The sequence below is a fragment of the Manacus candei genome, unplaced genomic scaffold, assembly GCF_025592945.1.
Source record: "Manacus candei isolate 608988 ecotype Guabito, Panama unplaced genomic scaffold, ASM2559294v1 h1tg000037l, whole genome shotgun sequence".
NCBI classification, from domain to species: domain Eukaryota; kingdom Metazoa; phylum Chordata; class Aves; order Passeriformes; family Pipridae; genus Manacus; species Manacus candei.
The window spans coordinates 6,141,327-6,166,093 of record NW_026138085.1 but is presented as its reverse complement, the minus strand read 5'-3'; the positions used below and the strand labels follow the sequence as shown (position 1 = coordinate 6,166,093).

The 24,767-nt window shown below is 41.9% G+C and overlaps 1 protein-coding gene across 4 annotated transcripts; it reads left to right on the top strand.

Moving 5' to 3' along the window:
- REEP2 (receptor accessory protein 2) lies at positions 1 to 20,396 on the top strand. 4 transcript variants are annotated; one of them, XR_007905647.1, is made up of 10 exons: positions 1 to 794; positions 1,046 to 1,118; positions 5,928 to 6,004; positions 7,082 to 7,150; positions 7,358 to 7,478; positions 8,041 to 8,154; positions 8,505 to 8,652; positions 8,906 to 9,063; positions 10,842 to 12,775; positions 12,808 to 20,396. XR_007905647.1 is itself a non-coding variant. In XM_051794304.1 (9 exons), exons 1-9 carry the CDS (start codon positions 454 to 456, stop codon positions 10,914 to 10,916), a joined length of 1,176 nt encoding a protein of 391 aa, XP_051650264.1. In that variant the 5' UTR covers positions 1 to 453; the 3' UTR covers positions 10,917 to 20,396. The 4 variants fall into 4 exon arrangements, 3 of the variants coding, with proteins under 3 accessions (XP_051650264.1, XP_051650267.1, XP_051650266.1); XM_051794304.1 differs by having other exon boundaries at positions 10,842 to 20,396; XM_051794307.1 differs by lacking the exons at positions 7,082 to 7,150; positions 7,358 to 7,478 and adding an exon at positions 4,007 to 4,064 and having other exon boundaries at positions 2 to 794; positions 10,842 to 20,396.
- The last annotated feature ends 4,371 nt before the right edge of the window (positions 20,397 to 24,767 follow it).

Here is a 24,767-nt window from a genome sequence, read left to right as displayed (position 1 = left end):
GGGGGCCCAGTAATGAACTCTGGCACTGACTGAGGAGGAGGATTCTCCTAACAGTATTCCTTGGTGAGCTGTTAAAATACAACAATTTTCGGGACTCCAGTATGCTTAACCATACACATTCCCACCCTGCACCAAGCATATTCCCCACAGACACACACTGTTCAGCCTTCTTTGTATAGTGAACTAAGTAATCCTCGGCATCTCAATTGAAATTTCGAGGAAGAGCATCTAGCAACACTGAAATTTACCCTGGAAACTACAAGTAACAGCCTTCATCCTTCTGGTTTGATAACGCAAACATCAGTATCGGCAAGTCAAGTTTTGGTTTGCATCTGGTTCTGGGTGACGCTGGCAGCCGTGGGACTCTAAAATGCTTTTAACCCTTAACTCCGCTGTTTGCAGCATTTACCAGCTGCTGCCTCGACCTCCCCGGAGGAGGCCACTGCATGGAAAATGGCTTCTTCTGCCTGTTACTCCTCTGCCTTCCCAAGTGCCCGTGATCTCAAGTCAGCGATTTTCCCCCGTAATTCTCCTCTGCCACCGTCCCTGCCGGGGGCTGCGGGTGTCCCCCCGGCCGGGGCACCGCGTCCCCCGCAGCGGCGGATGCTCGGGGCGCTGCGGCCTCTCCCTGCGCCGCTCGGCTCCTCCCTCCGCTCCGAGCACCGGGGCGGGGCTGCGCTTGCTGCAGGAACCTGCCCTGGAAGAGCCTCCTCCCGCCGCCGCCGCCGCTCCCGAGCCGCGCCCGGCGCCGCCGCCGCCGCCATGGTGTCCTGGATCATCTCCCGCCTCGTGGTGTGAGTGCGGGCGGGGGGCGAGCGCGGCCCTGCCCCGCCGGGCCCCCGGGACCGGGGGTGGGTGGGGGGCGGCGGGGGCGGCTGCGATGGGGAGGGCGCTGAGCCCCGCCCGGCCCGGCCCGGCCCCACGCCCGGAGCGGCTCCTCCCGGCTCCTCCCGGCTCGTCCCGGTTCCTCCCGGCTCGTCCCGGGGCAGCGCCGGCCCGGGGGGGCGGGCGGGGCGGGGCGCTGAGCGGTCCGTTCTGCCCGCAGGCTCATCTTCGGCACCCTCTACCCCGCGTACTCGTCCTACAAGGCCGTGAAGACGAAAAACGTGAAGGAATATGTGAGTACGGGCTCGCCGTGCCGGCGCAGCGCCCGCCCCGTCCCCCGCAGAGCCCCCCCGGGTGACCCCGCTGGGCTCGGCTCAGCCCCGGCCCCGCTCGGCTCAGCTCGGCTCAGCCCCGGCCCCGGCCCGCTCCGGAGAAGCTGCCGAGGAAAGGGCGCTCACTGAAATGGGAGGTTCCAAACCATAAACCTGGGCTGCTTTTTCTCAGGAGATGCTGAGTGAGGAAGGGAAAGCGGGGCAAACGCTGCAGTCTGGAAGCATATGAAAGTCCAGGACAAGTTCTTTCTTGTAACTTTATCCTTACTCTGTGTCCTTTACAGCTTTTTCGGTGCTACTTTAGGTTTCTTCCAAAGGGCTGAGTAATCTTGCTTGGTTTGTGGCTTCCTGTCAACTTTGGTTGTGATCAGTGTTTTCTGTTGGTCAAGATTTCATCCTCTTTCCCTCCTGGAATCGTTTTCCCCCTGTCTGTCTACACCATCATTACAATTACCATATTTTAAACACCAAGAGTTTTCTTGTGATGTGGTGTGTCATCCTCTTACAGAAGGGGTGTTCTAAGGTGATCAGCAGAGACAAGAGCTATTTGTCTTATGGGTGGGATGAGTTACCGTTCATCTAGACCAAGGAATAACGTGAAGAAGAAGTACCATGAGTGAATAGGATAGAATTTGTCAGTATTGCTTTGTGGTACAGTCTGAGACTTCATCCAGCAGTCTCTGTTTGCTCCTTACGGAATGACATGTCAGCAATAAATATTGCAGGATATAGCCCTGTTCTGGCTCACGCTGCTCCAGCCCTCTGGAACTGACTAGACCTTTCCTGGGCATTGGCTTAAAACTCAGCCCAGAGGTTTTTAAGCAGATATGGATTGAGCTGAGAATCTCACTCACAGTGGGCACCTTTACAAACTACAGCCTCTGGCTCAGGTGTTTGGCTTTGGATTTTGTTTCAATACTGGTCTCAGCAAAGGAGTTGAAATGTGAATGTTCTGGAGGCATTGATAACTGATAAATTGTATTTACAGTATTAGAGACACAGTATTAGAGATACAGTCAGTAATATGATGAGCCTTTCTAAACTTTAAAGTTTATTAGTAGTAGCATTAGAAAGGGGAAACAAAGAAACTCAATGAATAATCATGTGATCCTATGACTTCATAGTTACCTTTGAGGTTACATATTAAGTGCTATCCTATTACTATTGTCTTCTCTGGCATTCCTGACTTCCTTCCAGTTGCCAGTGACCTTCATTTGTTGTGTGAAATGTGTATTTTTACCCAGAATTTTATTCTGGCTCACAGGTGTCTGTAACAGAATGATTGTATTCCAGTTACAGAATCTGAACTTGAAGACAGACTCGGAGTTTTAAATCATTTTATTAAGAACTTGATGGGGGAAAAAAACCCTCAAACCCTCATTTTTTTAAAAGCAACTGGCATTCTTTACAATAAAACCCTGCTTATTTTCTGTGAGTAGGTGCTGTTGAGGTACATAAACGCTTTAATTCTTTGCAGAATGTAAATGTTGTCTTGATCTGATTTTCTTTTGGTAAGTGTTACCTAAGCAGCTCCAAGACTGCCTTAATCTGATAGTGAAAAATCATAGCATCACAGAATGGTTTGGGTTGGAAGGGACCTTAAAGCTCATCTATTCCAAGCCCCTACATCAGAAATAGGCATTTAGATGTTGTTGCCATCTGCCTTATTCACTTACCTTTGAAGGGTTTCTTCCTTCTGAACATAAGTGGAAAGATGGGGGAAAAACATTTATGTTAAGTGTGGGAAAAGGGGCCGCTGTCTGTTCAAACTGTTCTTCATGTGAAAAGTCAGCAGACAACTTGAATGCTGTGCAGCCCATTTTCAAAGCCAGCTGTTCCCATGTACAGCTGCTTGCTCACAGTGCTTGAGAACCAAAGTTCAGGGTTTGGTGGTGGAGAAAGGTCTCACAGGGGTGTCTGTGCTGTAGTGGGGTATTGAAGCTTCAGTTGGCACAGACCAAGCTACCACCAGCAGTCCTTCAGTGCAAACTTAGTGTTCTCCACCACCATGGTAGGAATTTATGCTAAGTCCTTGAGCAGTTGTGGCAAACTGCTTCTTGTAGCTCAGATTTTTTTCTTTTTCAGCTTTGGTCAAATGGACATTGGAATTGTGCTTTTTGCATTTGCTGAATTTATTTAGGTTCTTGGTGCAGGTGGGGGAGACAGTGTATGTGCAGTTAGCTGAAGTTAGTGACCATCAGCTTGAGCAGCAAAGACCTGACTCTTTTTAGTGGCTTAAAAAAAAAATAGCCTGGTTTAAGCTTCGGTTTTGGAAGGTCTTTGTCATAAGAAAAAATTCATGTTTCTTCCCCTGTGCTTTTTGCTCTTCTAGTTTCTGGTCATCTGCACTTCAGGGACTTCTAGAACTAGAAGTTGGATCCTTCTAGTTTATTTAAGGGATGTATTTCTTTTTGTCTTTGGCTATAGAGCATAGGGTGAGCAGGAGGAGACAGAAGCCAAGAGACCTGTGTCCAGTATCAAAGATACACACGTGCAGTTTATTTAAACGGTACAAAGCAATGTTTTCTGTTCTCAGTGCATCATCTAATACTCCAGAGCATTCTGTTAAAAAGTCTAATGAGCACTGAGCTTATGGTTTCATCTGGCTGCCTACAGTGACCCCTCCTGAGTGACATCAGCTAATTTATGTAACCACAGTAGTTTTCACTAAGAAAAAGCAGATGCTGTAAGTTCACTGCTTTGCATTTAATCAAATTTAGAGACAAAATATCAACTGGAGATCAATCAGGATCCTTTTCTGAATTCTTTAATCACCTCATACCTAATCTCTTGGATAGAAAAGTGTCTCCTGCACAGTTTGTCATCTTATTGTTCACAACCTTTTCCAGATCTTTCATGAAGATGAGCACCACAGATCTCAGCACTGGTTCCTGTGGGATTCCACTGGTAACTTTCCTCATTGTGAAAAGTGGCCATTTATTTTTATCCTTTGTTTCCTCTCTTTTAACCAACTGTTAATCCTCAAGAGTCCCTTCCTTTTTATCCTTGACAATTTCGTTTTCTTTAAGTGTTTATTTAGACCTGTTAGAAACTATTTAGAAACTCCATACACCCTGCCTGTAAGGGAAGCACTACAGCAAGAGTTTATGGAAACATAGGAATTCTGCTACAATTGTGAATTTATTTTAAAAAAACCCAAACATATTCCTTATTTTGTTACATATATATTATATCTGCTAATTGCTTTATTATTATTAATATTACCTTCATTTTACCTAATGCTGATGTAAGGTTTACTGGTATGTGGCTTCTCTGAAATCTCTCACCCTTTGGGATCCCTTTTTTCAAACTTTGGTTTATCCTTATTCACACACTTTTTCAAACAAGAGCTGATTTATGTTGCTGTGCTGAAGAATTAACCATTCATTTCGTAGAGTTGCTTTAGATCAACTGAATGACACCTGGTCCTGTCCAAACTGATGATACAAGGGGAAAAAAAGGCAGGAGAGAGCCATACAGTACAAGTTTTGTTACTTTCTGTTGTGGAAAAAAAAAATCACGATAAAGTGGAAACAATTTGGATTACTAACCACTATCTTCTAACCCATCCACTATGTTAGAGGGGCTGGAGGCAGATTGATTTTACTTTTCTGAGAAAGTTCTGGGGGGTCTTTCAAGAACAAATCATGGAATTTTCCAACACATGCAAGTTTGGGGGAATACCTGCTTTTATATCATTTGCTGTAACAAAAATTGTCAACATGTCATTATTACATGAACGTGACTGTTCATGTAATTTTAATATACGGATTAATGTGTGGATTTGATATGAGGAATTTCCCTGATTCGGTTTGGTTCTTCTTTCCCATTCTTGATGACATTAAGAAATTTTTAATTGCTTTTAGTAAAGGTGTCCTTTGCATTTATCCACTACTCACATTTATTTCTAATTCTCAACAGCAGAGAAAACTGATAATTTCTCTTACGAGAGAGCAGTTTCTATAATTCAGCTGATTCTTCCTTAGGAATAATTGGCCTGTAATGGAGAAACCTGTTACTAGAACAGGTGTTTGTTAGGAGGGAATTATTTTATGCTTTGAAAGAAACACTGCTCCAGATAAAGGTGTGAGGAAAGAGGGAGACAGACAAAAGGCATATGCAGATGTGCCATAATAGCACAAAGTACTTTTTATATATAGATACTCAAAACCTTAAACAAGAAGATGAGGTTGATGGGGCATGTTCTTTGCTCTTTTACCTTTCTCAGTGAGCCTTTATCTACAAAGAAAGAATTGCTTGTATAATTTCTGGGAGTAGTGATTAAGGCAAAGAATTAATAATGGCTTAGAGCAAAATAATATATTTGTTGGTTTGTTGTTTTTCTTCTTTTTCCCAAGGAAAAACCTTTACATCAGGAAAATATAGGGCTCCAGTTGAAACTTAAACTTTTACATATATGTGTGTATATATATATTTATTACAATATTCATGATATATAAAAGAGTGTAACTTCTTAAAGTGAACTGATTAGTCTTTCTGGCTCATTTGGGACCTTAACACTGTTGCATCATAATGTTGTTCATCAGTGTATCTGTATGCATTTATCTTTTTAAAGCACATTAATCCTACATGTTTTCCCAGACTATAATGTACCATTCAGTATATGACCCTCTCCATTACTGATTGTATATCCTCCTTCTTATTGAACTCATCCTAATGTGTGGAGTTGATGAGTCATTTATGCTGAGAAGACATGTCACTTTTTTCCTGGGTCTGATGGATGTCTGTTGAGTGGCTGCTCTTTTGCAGGTGAAGTGGATGATGTACTGGATCGTGTTTGCCTTTTTCACCACTGCAGAAACACTCACAGACATTGTTCTCTCTTGGTGAGTTCCTTGTTGGGATCTTTTTCTGTTGTTGTGGTGGTGGTTTTGTTTTGTTTTGTTTTGTTGGGTTTTTTTAAGGAGAGAGGAGTTTTCAATCCCTATGAAGAGTCAGCAGATTTGTAGTTATTGTGGGTAGTAGCTGCTGCCTTAGCTGTTTCATCTCCTATCCTTGCAAAGTTAGGGTAAATGCACCATATCTGTAGGAGGATCTTTATCCATTCATAACATGAAAGATTTTTGAGAGGCTGTTAATGTGAACTGGTAAAGTTTGAAAAATGGTGGTCTGAAAGACACTCCAAAAAAAAAAGATGGTAGAAGGAAGGGACCTATTTTGCTTTGACAGCCTGTTGTGTGGAGGAACAGGTCACATGCACGAGTGGATTGCATGAAGCAGGCTCCTGCTCCTTTCAGTGCTCTGTGTCATGCTTGGCCATGTGGAGGCCTCCAAAAATGACAAATAATTGTTACAGAGCTTCAGCTGAACCTTTGGAACAGGATGCCTTCAGTTTCTTCATTGCTTCAGTGTTTGGGCTTTGCATAGATATCTGAAACAATATTAGTCAAGAGTTTCATCTTTTAAACAATCATGAAATGGCTACTCTTGCCTTACAGAAGTGCTCAGTGGTTTTGCTTCTTCCTGCATAAACTCTGAAAAGCAGACAAAGATCTGAAAAGTACAAGAGCTTCATCTTGTTCACATACCTAAAATGAACCTCTGAAAACAGAAGTTTCTTATACTAGTAGAGTCAGTAGAGGGTTTGCATTCGCTTGTTTCAATCTCTGCTGTTGTATCTTCCCAGAGAGTTTTCTGGGTAAGGGTTAGAGATAAAAGACTTACATCCTGCCTGCTCTTTTTCATTTACTCTGTCTCTTGTGTCTTATCTGACGAATACCTACAGGAAGTTTCAGAAACAGCTATCAGCCTGAGCAGGAACATGACATTATTAAGATATGTAGTTGAAAATTTTGGAAAATGAGAAGGGAAGCTAATGTAATATTAACATCCACTGGATACTCTCTGAACAAACTTCAGAATGATGAGAGTAGCTATCAGATTGTAATTTGGTGTGTTTGCAGGGCTGAGAGATGCCCTGTTTATGGAGTTTTCATGGCTATGGATGAAAGACTAAATGAGACTCGAAGAAGGTATGTCCTAGGATTCTAAAGAGGGTTCTGCTTTTCTGACCTGATTAATCAATTCTCTTGTTTCTGAGCCTTTATCTTGCCTGCACTCTTTCTGCCTATGCTGCTCTCTACCAGTTATCTCCATCTGTCTCTGTGCTGATCTTGATTCCAGTTCTCCATCTTTCTCTCTCTCCTTCTTTTTTTTTTTTTCTTTCCTCTTTCTCTCAGGTTTCCCTTTTATTTCGAGCTGAAAATCGCATTTGTGATTTGGCTGCTCTCCCCTTACACCAAGGGCTCCAGTGTCCTCTACAGGAAGTTTGTGCACCCAACGCTCTCCAATAAGGAGAAGGTACTTGCTTGTTGTTAGAAGATACTGACCTGTCTGGGAGCTGACTGACCTCTGATTCAGTTAGGCCACAATAAGAACTGAAATGTGTGAATCATGCTTGTGCTGACACTAGTGGATGTAGCGTGGTTCTGTCTCTGACAACGATGTCATACTGCAGCTTACTGGAGATTGTAATGTAGCCAGTAGTTTGCCTAAAGCTTAGCAAGCATGTTTGGCTAACCCAGTGTCATGAGCTCTTACAGTCACTGTCAGTAGTTAAGCTTTTTGAATCGTGATAGGAGCAGCATGTTCTGTAGCCCATCTGTTTTTTCATTGTCAGTGTAAGCGACTGCTTTGTTTCGGTTGTGATAATTTGGAAATAATTTATGTAATTAAAAGTTGCATTTACAAACTTTCTGTAAGTAGCAGGGAAAGTCCTGTTGTGTGATCCATAACAGCTGATGGTGGTAGCCTGGGAAAAAAGTGTCCAGCTGAGCTTTGCATTTTTAAGGGTGTTGATGGGGAGACTTTGATCATGTTTATAACGAGGAGCTGAATGCCATGTTCCACATTGCCTTCCTAGGAGATTGATGAATACATTACTCAGGCTTGTGACAAGAGCTATGAAACCATGATGCGAGTTGGCAAGAGGGGGTTAAACCTTGCTGCCAATGCAGCAGTTACTGCAGCTGCAAAGGTAATCCAACACCTTCTGTAACATTCTGGAATTCCTGAATGGTTTAGTGTTGTGTGCTGTGTTAGGGATACTCCCACTTGTTTGGCACCAGTCTACTTTTCCTTTCCTCCAGTTTGCCTTGCAGTTAATCCCATCTTTTGACTTAGAAAAAGAGGAGGGGGAGTGGAGGGGGTTTTGCTTTAACCACTTCATTGTTGGGCTTGGGAGCACACTTTTCTTTTCCCTTCTCGTTTTTTTTTCAGAGTGCCCTAGTGGGGAATAGGGCACCTTTCCTCCTCTTCTGAATGAATGATCCCACGTGACATGATCTTGGTGAAGAGCCCTTCACCCTAATTTTTGTGTCCCCTTAGGGCCAGGGAGTTTTGTCTGAGAAGCTTCGGAGTTTCAGCATGCAGGACCTCACTCTGATCCGGGATGAGGACACCGTGCACATGCGGAGCCGCGATCCGCAGCTGCATTCCTCTGGTGGGAGTCTGCTGGAAACCATCGAGGACTCAGGTACAGAGCCCTGCTGGGCATTGTATGGTGAGCCAGGAGGGGTTCCCTACACTTGCCATGCCTTGGGTCTCAGAAGGAGTACAGGATTGCTGCTGTCTGGGAGAAGATGCATTGCCTCCCATAGAGCCTGCCCTTTGCCGTGCATCTCTGTACTTTTGGATTATCCTTTGAGATTGTTGGCATTTCCCTTCCATGTGGTCCTTCAGGATGGGTCATTTTAGGCTTTGCTAAAACTTTCTCTCTTGTTCCTTAGCTTCCTGTTACTCCTCAGGAGAGGAGAGCAGTGTGGCACATAGGTCTAATGGAACCCCATCAGAGCCTAGAACAGACCCATCAGATGAAGATGCAGGAGACAAACTTCCTAAACGTACCCAGAGTCTCAAAGCTCCTAAAAAGGTGACAAAAACTGAGGTGAGCTGGTGTATAGATTATTTCCAGCACAGACATTGATTTGTGAGCTTTGTTGGAGGACTCTAGCTTGACAGCTCAGCACATTTAAAAGCTGTATATATAAATTTTGTTGGACTGTCTTTGCTAGTTGAATCAGGGGACTCATCTGCTTGCCATACTGTCTTTAGCTTTGTCATTTTTAGCATGCCTGGAAGCCTCTGTCATAAGCCAGGACCCAGCTTCTCTTTTATTTGGGTTTTGTGTTGAAGGGTGGAGCATTAAATATTTTTAACGTCTTGTTGACTGTATCCTCACTCCTGTCTGTTACAGTCTGATGGTGTAATGGTACTGTGGCATTTATCTGTGGGGCAGCCACTTAACCTTAACCTAAAATGCAGCAGTTCTGTGCCCTCTTAGGCCTCCCTCAACTTCACAGAGTAGATCTGGGGAAATCACCACCACTCCCCGCCTGCCCCACTCCTCCTCTCCCCCCAGTTGTCCCCAAGAGTCATTTAAACTTAGCAATCTTTTTATCCAGCTGTTGGTGTGTTTTATAGAATATGCTTTTTGAGGCGCTGCTTTCCAGGCTTTGACTCAAACATTTCTTATGGTTTGATTTGTATGTGATAAAAATGGCTCTCCCTTTTTGTGAAGTAGCTTGATTCAACTTGGTCTACTAATTTTATTATTTTTATCTAAGATAAAGAGTGCTATATAACTGGCTCACATTGTTGAGCTATTCAGGCTAAATATTAAATAATTTGGAGGAAGGTAATTGCTTAGAGCATCGTTTTAGGTCGTGCTGTTAACCTGATTTTGCAGTGTACAGGACACCTTTGCATGTGCTTAAGTACTCTTTGTAACAGAATCACAGAATAATTGAGGTTGGAGGGGATCTCTGAATTCGTTTGGTCCAACCCCACTGCTCAAGCAAGGACCAGATCCAGTTGGCTTTTGATTATCTCCCAGGATGGACATCTTTGTCTAAAGATGCATTTTAAATTACCTGGATCTTTTTCAAGTTCTTATGGCTTTTTTCTGAGGTGACCCCTCTGCTTTTTTCTCTAGCATATTAGACAGGAGCAGGGAAACAAGAGAATCAAAATTGGATTCCAAGCTTCCTAGTGAGGAATTTTTAAAGTGAAACTGTGAAAAGACAAAACCAACTCTTTTATGCTGTTTATTGTGAATACAGAAATACTGATAAAGCCCTTTGTGGGCATATTGGTTTTTATGCTCAGACTGTTGGATCTCTGGTTCAGATGTAGGATTTGTAGGAGGCCTTTGACTGAGACCTCTGAGTTGCCTGCCAGGGCTGAATGCATCATAGCTGAAAAAATGTGCTCTTCTAGCCAATATCCAGAATGACAGACACAGGAGTAAAGCATGCAGGATAGCTCAGGATGTTTCTACAGCTTTCAGAGAACTGCACTGGTGATGGAAGTCAAGAAGCAGAAAAGTTGCAGCAGTGAAGTGTTACATGAATGTTACCAGTTAGAAATATTGTTGTGTCTGACCCTCTGTTGAGACAACTTCGATTTTGTTACTGTAGTTGTCCTGTTTTAGAATGTCTTCTCCTGTTTACTGTTTGATGGATGTGTTGAGAGTGATTTGTTTAATAAATAACCAAGAAAAAAAAGAATGTTTAAATAGCCTTTTGAGACAACAGAAGACATGAACAGGGTCATCTTGTTGCAGTTGTTTTGTTCTATTTCCACTCCTCATTCTTTCACCTTTCTGTCAGACATTTAGATGTTAAAGTAAACTAGTCTAAGATGCCTCTTTTTCTTTCTCCCCAGCTTCCAGTAAGGAGTGTAAAAGCCCGGCCCAAGAAGAAAGCTGCTGGCTCTCTTGCCTCTGGCGAGTCATCCTAAGGCGACCTCCCCCTCCCCAGCACCTGTCTCTGTCCCGGGATTTTCGCTTTTGAGGGGAAACTCTCCAAAGGAAGGGAGCTGAGATTCTTGTACATAACAGATACTGCTTTGTAGAGCTCATTCCAAGGCAAGGGGGAGGCTGGGATTCAGAAAATGGAGTAGAGGATACACATCCTCAGGAATTTTCTCCTTTTCATCCCTCTGTTGGAGGGAATGCTGATATGTCTGTACATAGCCAGTTGCTTTGGAATTCCCACTGTATAACCCTAGTTGAGAATCTTTGCTGCAAGAACTGACTAGGGTTTGAGACATCCATTGCACAGAAACTGGAAAAATACTAGACACTGGAGTTCCACAGGGGTGGGTGGCTCCCAAAAATGTCTTATCTTGCTCTGGGTATCCTTCTGCAGCTGTGTGTTGTTAAGAAGTGCCCACCATGAGTCATATTCTGTAAGAATGGACCGTACCTGACATGTCCATCCCCTCTGAGAAGGTGACTGAAATGATGTATGCTGGGTGCTTTTGAACATAAAGGTCTAGCTCATGGGAGGAAAATGCTAGATTCCCATTACTCATCCTGGAAGATGAAGAGATTGGGTTTTATTTTATTTTTTCTGGGAGGTGAAGGTAGATAATTGAAAAACTGAGTAATGAAGAAAATGTGCTGTCACCATGCACATTGTATGATGGAGTAGATACAGGTATCTCTAAGAGTTAACTGTTGAGAAGGAAAGTTTGGCATCTGTAAGATTTTGGCTCTTTTTGAAGCTGCTTGAATTTTATTTCAGGTTCTGGTGCCCACTTTGATTCCTGTGGGAGCATCAGAATGAGGCGAGTCCCATGCAGTTCCATGGCAAGGGTACTTGCTTTGCCATTTAGGGGTTGAACTCCACGTCATCCTGATTTTGTTACTGCAGACAAATTCTTTTATTCTACCACATGACTGGGGAAAGTCTGTGGGCATACTTGAGAATTTCAGAAGCCCTTACCTCTCAGCTGTAGGAGATTCAATCCTCAGGGCACAAGAACTGATAAACAGTTGATGTATGAATTTTGCTAACTCCAGGATTTCATGTATGGGGGATAAAAAGCAGAGAGTAGGGCACAATGCTGTGATTAATCAGTCCTCTTGCTTGATCCTACTGCAGCCCTTGCACACATTTTCTGTCAGACCATGTGCCATGTTTATCAGTGTCCTGAGACTTGAGCAATATATAACACTTGGGACAGAAGACTACACTGAATGTAGAATATGTATTGTGGGAGTGAAATTGCAGTGCTGCAGAGAAAAATCACATCATGCCAAGCCATACTAATCTCTTGAACATTGTTGAGGGGAGATCCCCTGCACACTTGCCAACTGAGTCAGTCGGAATTTATGAGATGAATAAGGTTCCTGTTGCTGAGATCTGTAATTACAGATGTGGTTGTCTGAATGCAAACTTGATGGTCTTAATTTTTACTGAAACTAGTTATCAAAGGAGCCTGGCTCTTACTTCCCTACTGAAGACCATTCCCAGCTCTAGCTGCAGGTGTTTGTCTGCCCACATCTTTTGCTGTCCAATTTCTGAAATTACAGTGAATTCACAGAGCCCAGTATTTTGCTGTTGACAAGGTATAGAAGCACTTCTGCAACTAAAGTTCCACAAGTATTTCTGTCCTAGAGGACAACCCTTCAAAAGTTTATAAAGTTGAAGATCAGGACTGAATTTTTTTTCTTGTTTCCCATTGTCTTGGTGGCAAATTGTTTGCTGTTGAATTAACCAGTTATTTTAGGAAACCAATGAAGTTGGTTTTACTTTTATTTATAGCTTTTAAAAGTTGAAATTTTGACAGACCGTGTCAGAAACTTGCGTCTTGTCAGAAATATTTGTCCCAAGTTATCCACAAGGCCTTATCCAGAAGCCAATAGAAAATCCTTGATTTGGCTTTGAGTTTTGAGTTTCACCAAAAAAAAAAAAAAAAAGAAAACAATTATTTTGTTCTTTTTAGTTTATTAGCAAACTTTGTGTTCCTGTCTCACTAGCACATGCAAGTGCATGTCCTTGAAGCAGGAATACTTTCTGTTTCCACAGGAAATTCCTCTCTCCAGACAAGGGATAAAAATCTTCCATTATTATGGGGAAGATTCAGTTGTGAGGAAATGCTGTCCTAGACTTTACTATACTGAGCAAGAGAGAACCATTATTCTCTATATACCAAGTATCTCTATGACCATGTTTCTTGATTTATTTTTTTTTTCTTTAGCTAAAATTTTCCATAGCAAATTATTTATGTAAGTCCTTGTGAGGGACTTCATTTGGAAGCCAAGTCCCCCCTTATGTTGATCTTCATGCCCTTTCCTTGTGCCTGTGTTGTGACAGTCTGTGATTACTAGGTTTCCATAGGGTGACTTTTCCAGAGTGTTCTCCAGAATCAGTTCATTTATAGTGGCTCTTCTGCTTTGAAGCACAGGAAGAATTTTCTGAAGATCGTTTTGGCATTTGGATTTATTTTTGTCTTCCTGAGCTGGGTCCTGTGCTAAGTAGCTTTTACTTAGCGTTGGTGCTTGATGTCATTAGCTCGTGGGTAAGTATGGGTCAGTTTTACTCTGACTTTTGTTTATACAGGGGATTTAAATGACTTTTGGTTGCAGGAGTGAGTCTGGAGTAGAGTCAGGGACTGTTATCTAGTGTGTGATACGAAGCTGATGATGCCAAGCAGCAGAACTTACCCAGAGCAAGAACAATGTCTTAGCATGGATACTATTTTCTTCTAGTACAAATGTGACTGCTAGACTGTGCTTTGCTTGATCAAAGCCTCTGCAGATCTACCACCACCCACGTGACCTCTTAGTGAGTTTCTAGATATAGTCCTGCATTGGATGGCACTGTCTTGCATAGAAATTCTCTTGTTAATGAGAACGCTGAATGTGCTGCTTTGATAAAATGCTTTTATCAGCTGCTGTTCAGTGTTTTCAGCAGGAAATGCTGGAATGTAGTTTCTCTTCAGTATCATCTGTGGGCTTCATTGTGCAATTAAGCAAATGGTTAAATCTTCACCTAGCAGTAGAACCTGTTGTGTTCACTAAGTGTTTATAACCTTTTCCTAATATGCCTGGGCACAGAGAGAAATGCAGTAAGAGAAAATGATACCTGAAGGGAGGGGGTGGGGAGGGGGTGGTGTGTGTGTGTCAAACTTTGTGTGCCTAAAGTTATCCTAAAATACCTGTACCATGAGATACAAAGCTGAAGCCATGACTGCCTTTTGAAAAGAAATGTTTTTACCTTCATGCTTTATAGTACTACAAGTCAGTGTTCTGATGTTGGTAAAGAAAATAGTGAAATGTGGTTTCTCGTGTGAGAAACTTAATGATTTGTTGCATAAAAGGGAAAAATGTTTTCTTGCTTGGCAGTACCCTCCATGGTGGGTAAGAGATATGAAAACATAGGGGAGACTACTGTCAGGTTTTAAACCTTTACACTTCAGCTAAACATCTTTATTACTTACTGTACTTTCTTGAGTTTCTGATTCTCCAGCTTCAGGGATCTGAGACTGATTTCTTTTAGACGAGATTAACTTCCTTGGTAGGTAGAGGGTGTACAGAGAGAGGGATGCTGGTGTTCTTAAAATTGCGAAGTTTGTTCTGGGGAAGCTTCACCTTCCCTCATCTTAGTGAATTGAGTTCCATTCATTGTGTTTTTGCAGTGCTGGGCTTTCCTTTATATATCCCCCTTGGAAGTATGACTCCCTCACAATATACAGCCTTGAAAAGTAAGATTTCTAGAGAACCACAACTTTTCCAGAAATTGTTATTTATTGTTATTCTGTGCCATCTTAATCAGCAGGAAACACAGTGCCTTAGGAGGAAAGTAAGATAACTGTGGAGAACTCTGCTGGTTCTCTGACCTACAGAGAAGGCGGCTCACAAATTAGCTGTGAAGTGTCACTGTATGCTTGGGAGCAGCTGTTGGATTGAGCTGAGTTTTCCTATCTGTCTTCCAAAGTTGCATATAATGCTGGAAAGTGTGGCTTATTCCCTAAGGGAGAAATGCAGGGGGGAAAAAATTGTATTCTTATCCTTCGTTCTAATTGGGACACTGTGTTGTCACGTTACTGCTTGCTGGAGAGAGGCCAAATCACATCTCTGTGGAACTGCTCTGTACCACAGCTTTTCTTGCTTTACCCACTAAGAATTTGTAGTGTGCCACCTGGCTGAGGCATCTCGTGGTGCTGCTTTCTGAGTTTTGTCCTGCAAAGTCAGATATGTGAAAAATCAGCAGAGTATTCTGAAGCTGCATGAGCTCATAGAATCAGAGAGCTGTCATCTGCTGCAACCTCCCTGCTCAGTCAAAGCCACCTAGAGCCAGTTGCCCAGGAGTTCCTGTGTGCTGACTGTGGTCTGGATCCTACTGAATTTAATGTTTAAGAGCTGACACGTGCAGAAATGCATATGCTGTGTGGGAATGTGCTTTAGTGTTACTGAAGAGAAAGGTTTCCTGGTCACCTTTCATCTGGAATTTGGTGCTACTGCAAGGCACTGTAAACATAACTCAGTGTTATGTTCCTTGTAGGTATTGTTAAAAAGCCTGGAGAGACCTTCAGAGGTGTGAACAGTTGGTTTCAACAGTAAGTGGAGACAATGTCCTGAGAGATAGAATTAGAGTGGAAAATGGGCTGTGTGCAGTACAGCTGTCCTGTAAATACTGCTGACTTTCTGAGCCCCAAGCAACTCTTAAACTTTGCATTCTACATATTAGAACCTGGTTTCTCTCAGAACACCTCTCTCTCTCTGTGTTGTACCTTTCTGAACTGGGCTTGAGCCACATGGGTTGAGATTCCCGAGCCTTTCATCACTTCAGAACAATAAAGCTTGACTTTTACCTCAGCAGGCAGCTGATCTGCAGGGAGGACCAGATGAGTATCAAGTATCTCTCATCACTTTGTAATAGATGTGTTATGCTGGAGAAGCACCAGCAGGGAGCTCCAGAGGATACATTCATCTGGGAAATTATACCCTCCCCCTGCCAAAGCCTGCATTTTTGGGTGAACCAAATGCTGGACTTTGCTATGCTCATACACACAGCTGTATGTAGAACCCCAAAATTCAGTGTATGAATTTCCAGTGCTCTATTTATGATGACAACTGGAACGAAAATAATGTGAAGTGAAAAGAAACAGTGAGGGTTTTTTCTGCAACTTTGCAGGTAAATTTAGGTCACTGCTGTTTGTATGCCTAAATTCTTTGCCTAAACCCCTTGCAAGAAAACTGTTACTTTCTTGCTCTGTTTCTGAGCTCCAACTGTTCTGTGAACTGGTTGTATTTCTTTTGTTTACATATTAAGCAAAGGACTGCTTCCACTTTACTGACTGTGGAGACATGGAATATACTGTATTAGAGCTGAAATTTAGCCTTTTTCCATTATTTAATCCTGTGACCTAGATTCATACATGTACAAGAAGGCCTAGAGCTGGATTCCCAGGTGGAATCACAATGACTGCCAGCAGCAGAGTTTGATGTATTTCCCTTTTCTTGCAGTGGATTCTGGCTGGAATGTGCTCAGTGCAGATCCTTTGGACAGGAGCATTCTGGCTGCGTATTTAGACAAATAATGTTAGAAGTAACATTTGTGGGAATGCTGCAGAAATCAGTGAACACCAAAGGAGCAAAAGCTGAAGTCTTCTGTGATATATAACTGTACCTATCTTTGCATTTCCACTGCTGCCATAAATTTTTTAGTGACTTACACAGGTAGGGAATTCAGTCGTGTTCTTTGGAGCAGGTTTGGGAGGAACGTTGGTCTGCATGGCAAGCACATAAAATCTTGTATCACACGTTTTTATCACAAGTAATGCTTAGTAACCTACCAAACAGAAAGGAAGTTGAAAATTTATGGTGACTAAAAAATGTAGAGACATTGTCCCGGTCGTCAGAGCTGATATCAAATACAAACCTTCTGTGTTTGTGCTGCTGCCTTATCTGGGAAAGCACTGAGTTGAGGGACTCCTCACCTTTGACTCCCCTGTTAGATCATTTTTCAAACGTTGTGAATGTCACGTAGAGATAAATGAATTTTTTATTTTGACCTTGAATTCACGTCTAAATTCAGGTATGGTGAGCTATATATGGGCCAGTGTTGGCTGAATGACAGCCTGGTAAGACAGTGGAGGGGCCGGGGCAGATGTAGCCAGGTAGAGATGACTCAAGGATGTTCCTGGAAGTGCAGAAATTAGAGGGTTGTTTTGACTCAGCGTTTTCCTGTCGGAGCTCCTGTTAGCACGGTGCTGATCTAGAGGCACAAGGAGGGTTGTGGATTTCTTTTTGTCCACTAGAGGGTATAAGCATAGCATAAAATCACTGAAAATGGGAGAGCAGAGACTTATCTGATAACAGTTCAGTTATGACAGGTCGAACAGCAATATTTCCCGTGTCTGAGAGTGAAGGTCCTCCTTGGGGTTGGGGGGAGAACAAACCGGGGCTCTGAAAGAGAAATATGAAATGATACTGCAGTTAACCTCTGACTAAAAAGGCTATTTAAGCTCTCTGGGCTTTCTAATTGAGCCCTTATCCAGTGAGTCTTTCTGAGACAATAGTGTTACAGAATAACTGTCCTCAAATTCTTTTGTTGTACGTTCAAACCATTTTCTAGCTGCGGGAAGCAGCTCTGTAAATGGCAATGTTTGTGATTTATTCCCCCCCTTTTGCAATTAACCAGTTGCTGTGTGTTGCCCTAATTTATACTCTGGATTTTAGTAGTATTTCCTGGTAAAGATGGATGAGTAGTTTCTTTCAGTTGGATTTATTTTCTGTGAAAATAGAAGCAATTTTAAGCTAGAAATACAGATGTATCTAATGTCACTATGGCAATTTGTGGCCATGACAACGGTGTGTTAGCATTCTGAAAAACAGACAGGTTTGTTGGGGTTTTTGGTTGATGAGGGTTTGTTTGGTTTCTTTCTGGGGGGTTGTTTGTTTTGTTTGGGGGTTTTATGGTTTGTTTGTTTGGGGGATTGTGTGTTTTTGTTGGTTTTGTTTGTTTGTTTTGTGGTGTTTTTTTTTGTTTTGCAGTTGACAACCTAATTAAGGGTGCAAGCATTTCAGGAAGAGAACCTGATTTTTTTATTTGTAGACGGTACAAGATCATGTGGGTCCAAGGGATTTTGACATTGTCTTACATAGAAAAGTTGATGAAGTATGGGCTGAATGAGCAGGCAGTGTGGTGGAGAAAAAAACTTGGCTGAATGGGCAGACCCGGGGAGGCAGATCAGTCCCTGGAAGTCTGACTGGGGACCAGCAGCACATCCCGGACCTGTTTGCTTCATTTATGACCTGGAGGATGGGGCAGAATGTGCCCCCAGCGAGTTTCCAGGTGATGCAAAACTGGGAGGAGTGTCTGACGAGCCAGAAGTTTGTGCAGGAAGCAGCAGGAGGTGTATGGGTTACCTTAAGTTTGCTCTCAAAATATGTGGAACATAATGAGACACTGTGAGATTCTTCCCAATGCTGAGAAAGAGGAGATCTTGTGTTTGCAACATCATAGACAGAGACTTGCAGACTGAAGAAGGATCCAGGATGTATCAGGAGGTTACTGTAGGAAAGAGAAATAGAATTTGGAATAGGGCTGGGGATTCTTCAGTGTCAGACTTCAGAGGGAGCGAGTAGGAAATCAATATTTTTCTATTTTTCCATCATATAACTGGAGTTAGATAAACCAACACTGTGCTTTCAGGCAGGTGCTAAATTTCAACTACAAGTTGAGGAATTGCCCTGACATGCCCCATCTCAAAAGCATGTATTGCATTATACAAAACCCTTAGAAATTACTATAAGAAATTAATTATTGAGGGAGGTAGGAATGGGCTCTCATGACTAAGCCTTATATTTAGTGATTGGCTGTCTCTGCCAGCACAGAGCTCTAATGTAAAGGCTCTCTACTACCAACACACAATGTCTGTTTGGTAAGGAAATGTGCAGATATAAGTTTTTAGCCAAAGCCAAACCACAGAATTTTCCGAGCTTTCTCTTTTTCCAAGTCTCCATTGGGGAATCTAGGAACTGAATAGAAATTACAACATTGCTGCTATCACTTGCTTATGTTGGAGCAATGACTATATCGAATTAAATAGAACCTAAACTGCATTTAATAGCTTCATTTTTGTAAAAGCCAGCTGTTGTGCCCATTCTGTATTTACCACAGGAACACCTGGTGCATGGAGCCATTGTAGCACTCAAAGTCTATTACCCCAGAAAAGGGAAAGCAGAGAAGAGGCCAGCCCAAAGTGGGTTGTTCAGCCAGTCCAGGCTCCTGTCTCTGGTACTGCTCATCCATTTGATGGCCAGTGGGCAGCCTGGAATTAAACACACGCTGCAAAACCACCTCCTCAGGCACTGTCACCTCCTTACCCCTGCACTGAACCATGGTGGTGCTAAATGCCTGGGTTAGTGGAGTTTTCCTGGGAGAGGGAGTCATTTAAGTTCTATCACTGGGTTTTTTTGTAGAGTCCTTAAAAGTTTGGTCACTTGCTGCTATGACTTAAATGTAGAAAACCTAAATCTCATGTTGTGCTTGCTTTGACACCCAGACTCTTTCTAGGTATCTTTTTACATTCTCTTTTGTGAAGAACATTAAAGAAACTCATGTATTTCTCTCTTTGATATCTTGCTCTTATACCCTCGTTTATTTTCTCCTGTTTTGAAGGACCTGTTGTTTATCTTCCATTTCTACCCAGCGTGTGATACACAAGGTTTTATCAATGCAGATGTGCTTTCATTCCACAAGGTGGCAGCTAATCCTTATTTCCCTTCTCGATTATTTTGACATTTCTGCTGGAAGCAGCTTTTCTGGCCAAGTTCCCTTCTGAGGCATAAGGGTCATAAACCTGTAAATACAGCCCTTCTGTTGGGGTTAAAGAGTATTTGGAAAAGCTTATTACACTGTGTCTATTCAGGCTGTATCAGCTTGCTGAAGATTGCTGACAAGACAAAAAAGGCATCATCTAAGGACTAAATTTTGAATATTACTTCTTGCTATTGTTTCATGTGGGTCTTTCTGGTAAGTGGTGCTCCAGGCATAACTGAACACAAGTATATGGTGGCACCTCTAAACAAAACGTTGCTGTGATAAGGTCTAGTTATTGATGTGGGTGGGGGAGAGAGGTTCTGGAGGTTATTTATTCACTTTTTATTTCCAGTTTATTTTGACAGATAAACGTCTTGGATAATTTGAATTGAGATCTCCATGTGTCATTAGAATAGGCCCACAGGTTTATGAGTTGCAGGTATGGTTTTTTTGTTCTTTGCAATTGAGTTTACGTAGTTTTCTCCCACCTCATGCCCGTTTCTTACTACTGATGCCTGTGAATATTTTTCTTTTAAAAACTGCTGTTTTGTTATCTTCTCAAACTGTGCTTCTAAATTGTTTCAGTTTACCTTCATGTCTTATGTGTTTAGTCTTCTGCCTTTCCCCCTCTCCATTGTTGAATGAATAAAGATATGAAAATTAATACAGAGTCCTGCTATTTCTGCTGTGTAAAAATAAGGCAAGTTGGGAGAATCTGGTGTGTCCTGGCTTTGTTTCTTCACTTAAATGTTGCTTCTCAATTAGGTTGGGTGCACTTGCCAGCTGTTGACTGAGGACTTGGATTCATATCACGAGTGTACTTGTTAGGTGGCCTTTTTGCCCCTGCAGAATTAAATATTGTTGCTGTTAAGCATCGAGGAGACCTACCTGAATTGTAACTGCAGATAACTTCTGGGGATGACAGAGGGTGGAAAGCATTTGTATGTGCAAAGTTAGAGAATGGTGAAGGATTACAGGAGCAATTAATGAGCTGCACTGGATTTGGACTTGGAGTTTTCCTGTTTATTAGAATCACTGGCAGCTCCTGAAGCTGAGTCTCTTCCCCTCCTGGGCCAGCAGGCTGCAGTGGAAATGACCACTGAATTTGTGAGTTGTTAAGTAATAGGTTAGAGATGACTGGCAAACTGCTTAGTCTGTTGGCACAGCGATGGAGATAATCCTTTTCAATCCCAGAGATTTAGCTGGTGAGGAATATTCATGCTGATTGATGATGTTGCCTCACTAGAGCTGTTGTTACTTAATAATGTGGATAACCCTGAGGCTTTGGAACTGTTCTTTGCATCCAGTGGGAGATCTGTTCAATTCTCATCAGCCTCGTTTCCCGTGGAATGAGAGTACAAGTGCCTGTCCTGACCTGGTGTGCTTTTTCTACCAGTTGGGGGGTATGATTTGTGTTCTTCCTTACCACAAGAATAGTTTCTAAATGATAAGTGTCATCTAGCTACAGAGGACAGGGATCAAAATGAAAACAAGAGCACAGAGCAATGAATATCTTGAATATTCTGTGATTACCAATAAAACACTTTAATTTTAGAGCCTCTTAGTCTACTGGCTACAAGTGGTAGTATCTGGGGTACAGTGGTATATGTGTGGTATTCTGGTTTTCAACTTAAAAATTTGTATTGTTGTATTTCATATAATTGTGCCCAACCATTTGGCTACTTCTAATCTAACCTGTTCTGGTTTGCTTGTTTGTACTTTAAGAAAAGCTTTTCTTGGATGGTGTTGAATGGGTGAAGACCTTTTGCAATGGGTACACTTAAAGAAAAGGATCAGAGATTCTACAAGAGAAGTGAAGGATTATTTCAGGGAATGTCTGTTTAAACCCTCCAAACAGCTTTTACATATGTTTGAGTATTATTGAATTACAGGTGAGGGAAGACAAAACTTGCACTTCTTCAGCACCAAAGCAATACTGTCACTCTACATGGAAGCTGGAACAGTGAAACCCTCTGCTAACTATGGACAAATAAACAAATATTTTAGTTAAATCTTTATTAATCAGAATAAATTCTTCAGCACACAGACTAAATAACTGTGACTGCACATGTCAGAAGGGTTTTCCTGCTAGCACAGGAGCAATGTGGTTCCTGTAGGAATGCAAACATGCTGTTGCTATGGAGCTTCTGCCACTGGCGCAGTGAAAGACGCTGCAAATGCTGCCACACTCAGCCTGCAGAAAAAGCAGTCAGGACCTTAATTGATTTTTACATAATGCATTAATTACATGTTACAGCAGTGAGAGAGGAGGAACAGTCCCACCAAAGTAATTTGGGTCCTTTTCAGAGAGGGACCTGAGTCACATGCCAGGATTTACAGTAGGTTTCCATGGGACAAGAAAGCAAAAGGCAGAAGCAGGAGGAGAATCAATCAGCAGCAGGTACAACACAGCAGTGACCAAGAACAACGTCTGTCAGGTGGGTGAGGTCACTGCACACAGGTGTGCACACCTGGGATGGAAGGAAACACCTGCCCTGAAGAAGTGACTCGAACAAAGATGTTAAACAGTTGAAACTATGAAGTCTGGAAAATTCTGGCCTGCTTAGATTGACTTAAAATAGAAGAAGAAAGAAGTAATTGAATACATTGTTATTAATTTAATCCTGATTTGACATTATCATTCCGATGGAGAATTCATCTAAACTCTGCACATTAGGTGGATTTGTGGACGTAGATGATGATATTTTACTAAACTTTACACACCTAAACCTTCAAATGTTGTTGTATAAATTATACTTTGATTTGAATCTTGTGCATTTCGCCTTTTGAATCCTTTTTTTGTGCAGAAGTGTTCAGTAATGAATGTAGACTACTTAAAAGTAGAATGCCCTCCCTGCATGTGAGGCTATGCAGATGGAAATTACATACAGCAGTCTTTTCTTGCTGCCATAATATATATTTAATACTGATCCAGTGATTTCTTACTGCTCAGTACATCTTGTTTTCTAGAGTTCTTTCCAGGTGATTAAAGACATGATTTCTTGGAAGGCTGTCCTTCAAGATGCTTTTCTCTTTCCCTTTCTTTTTTTTAATTAATTTATTGCCATGATTTTCTCTTTGTCATCTGTGCCCCTGAAATCAGAGGGAATTTAGCTGTTGGATACTGTAGATTCCTTTGGCTTTCATTTCTGTGTTCAGCAGCTTTTCCAATGCATCTTAACTTGCATTGTATGTAGATTTAATACATGATTCTCTAATGATTCTGAAGTATATCAGGTTATAAAGTATTCTGCTCAGTTCCTTTAAAACAACACTCCTGTTAACTTTGTAGGTCTTTCTCAACATAATTGCTCTCTTGGAAAATTAAAAATTTGGATTGATAATTAAATGTGGTAAAAGTTCTGAATAAAATTGCTCTGTTCCTTTCCTTCTGAAATGGCCTGTGAGGGAGCTTAAAGTATATAATTTCATGCCATACAATACGCATACGATGCACATAGCCCAGCATTCCCAGAAGTCCTTTTCTTTCATGGAGTGGGTGCTTGTTGTGACTGAAGTTTTCCAAGCCCATACCGTGTCTTCCTTCGTGTCTGTGAGGGCACAACTGGCCTCTGTCACACAGCAGATTCTGTCAGTTTGTTCTTACTTGCCTGTGTTGAATGCAGAGGGCTTTGACTCCCCCACTCTGCTTTCATGGATATGTTTGTGTGTTCACAAAGAAACAGCTCATGTGGGAAGAATGTTTGTAAGGTCCTTGACTGCTCCTTGCCAGTGGATCTCATGATTTCTTTTGTCTTTGTCCCTGTTGTGTTTTACTGTGAACCAGAGGATGACTCTTGGCAGAATCACTTGCAGACAGGACACAGATTGGTGTCTTCTTGGCTGCAGACCTGTGGGGACATTGCTGGATTTTAAGACCTATGATGACACATTCATTTTCTTTAAATGAGTCTTTTGCATTTAATTTGTAGTGAGGCAAGTCTCTAAGCTGCAATATTGTGAAAACCAAAATTAGTCTGTAGTTTTATACTTGTTTGGAGACATCCAGTTCTTTAACATGTCTGTTTTGCCAGTTGCTATCCCTGGTAGCTTTTTCCTCATCTGTTTCATGAAACTATGACAAGCATGCTTTTAGTTTGAGTGTACCTTAAAATTTTGGCATGATTTTTTTTTCTAACTGCAGGAAAAAACCAAAGAATTGAACATAGGAGATATATTTCATGCTGCTCTTGAAAATGCAGCTTCTGCTTTCTAATGAGTTGCCTAATAAATAGTGCAGTGAAATTTCCATCTTTTCCCTTGTAATTGCACACAAAACAATTATTTTTAGTTTTGCTTGACAAACTGGTAAAATGAAGCCATTTGAAAAGTGAGGAGGCTTGAAGTTTTGTAGAAATTCCACACAGCTCTACACTGAATCATCAGTCCCAAGAGCACAGACATTGCATAGAAATGTCACAGTCCTTCTGGCATATTAATGAGGAAGCAGCAATGAGTTTTCAGTCAGGTTGATTTTAGAGTTCTTGCTCAGCTTGCAATAAAAGCTCACAGCATTCAGTAAAAGAACACTTTAAGCAAACCCAAAATCAGGATAAGGATACAGTCCAGACTTGGGCTATTTCCATCATGAGGTAGAAGCAGAACCTTGCCTCTAGTGATGTGTTTGTACCATGTGTTATTACAATCACACTTCTTTCCTCACCTTTTACAAGCCAGACAAAGAAAAATGTGTAAGTCTGCCGCTATTCTGACTACTATGGGACTTTTCCTCTGGGAGGATGGTGATTTTTAACTGAATAAATACTTAAGCATCTTTGAATACTCCAGTAACTGTTGTCTTCAGATTTTCTTTGAAGCAAGAGTTGTGCTTTATTTTGGAATTTTTATCACAGATCAACCTTGAGAGAAAAGTAAATAATACGTGTTCAGGAATAATAACCTACTGAGAGGTGGGGCAGGAGATTAGAGAAAAATGTTGCTCTCTGAAGAGACAAGAAAGTTTATATGTTAATCCCTTGGAATTAACTTCATTCAGCCCTACTGAATGAAGAGTGGAAACATCCCTGATTAG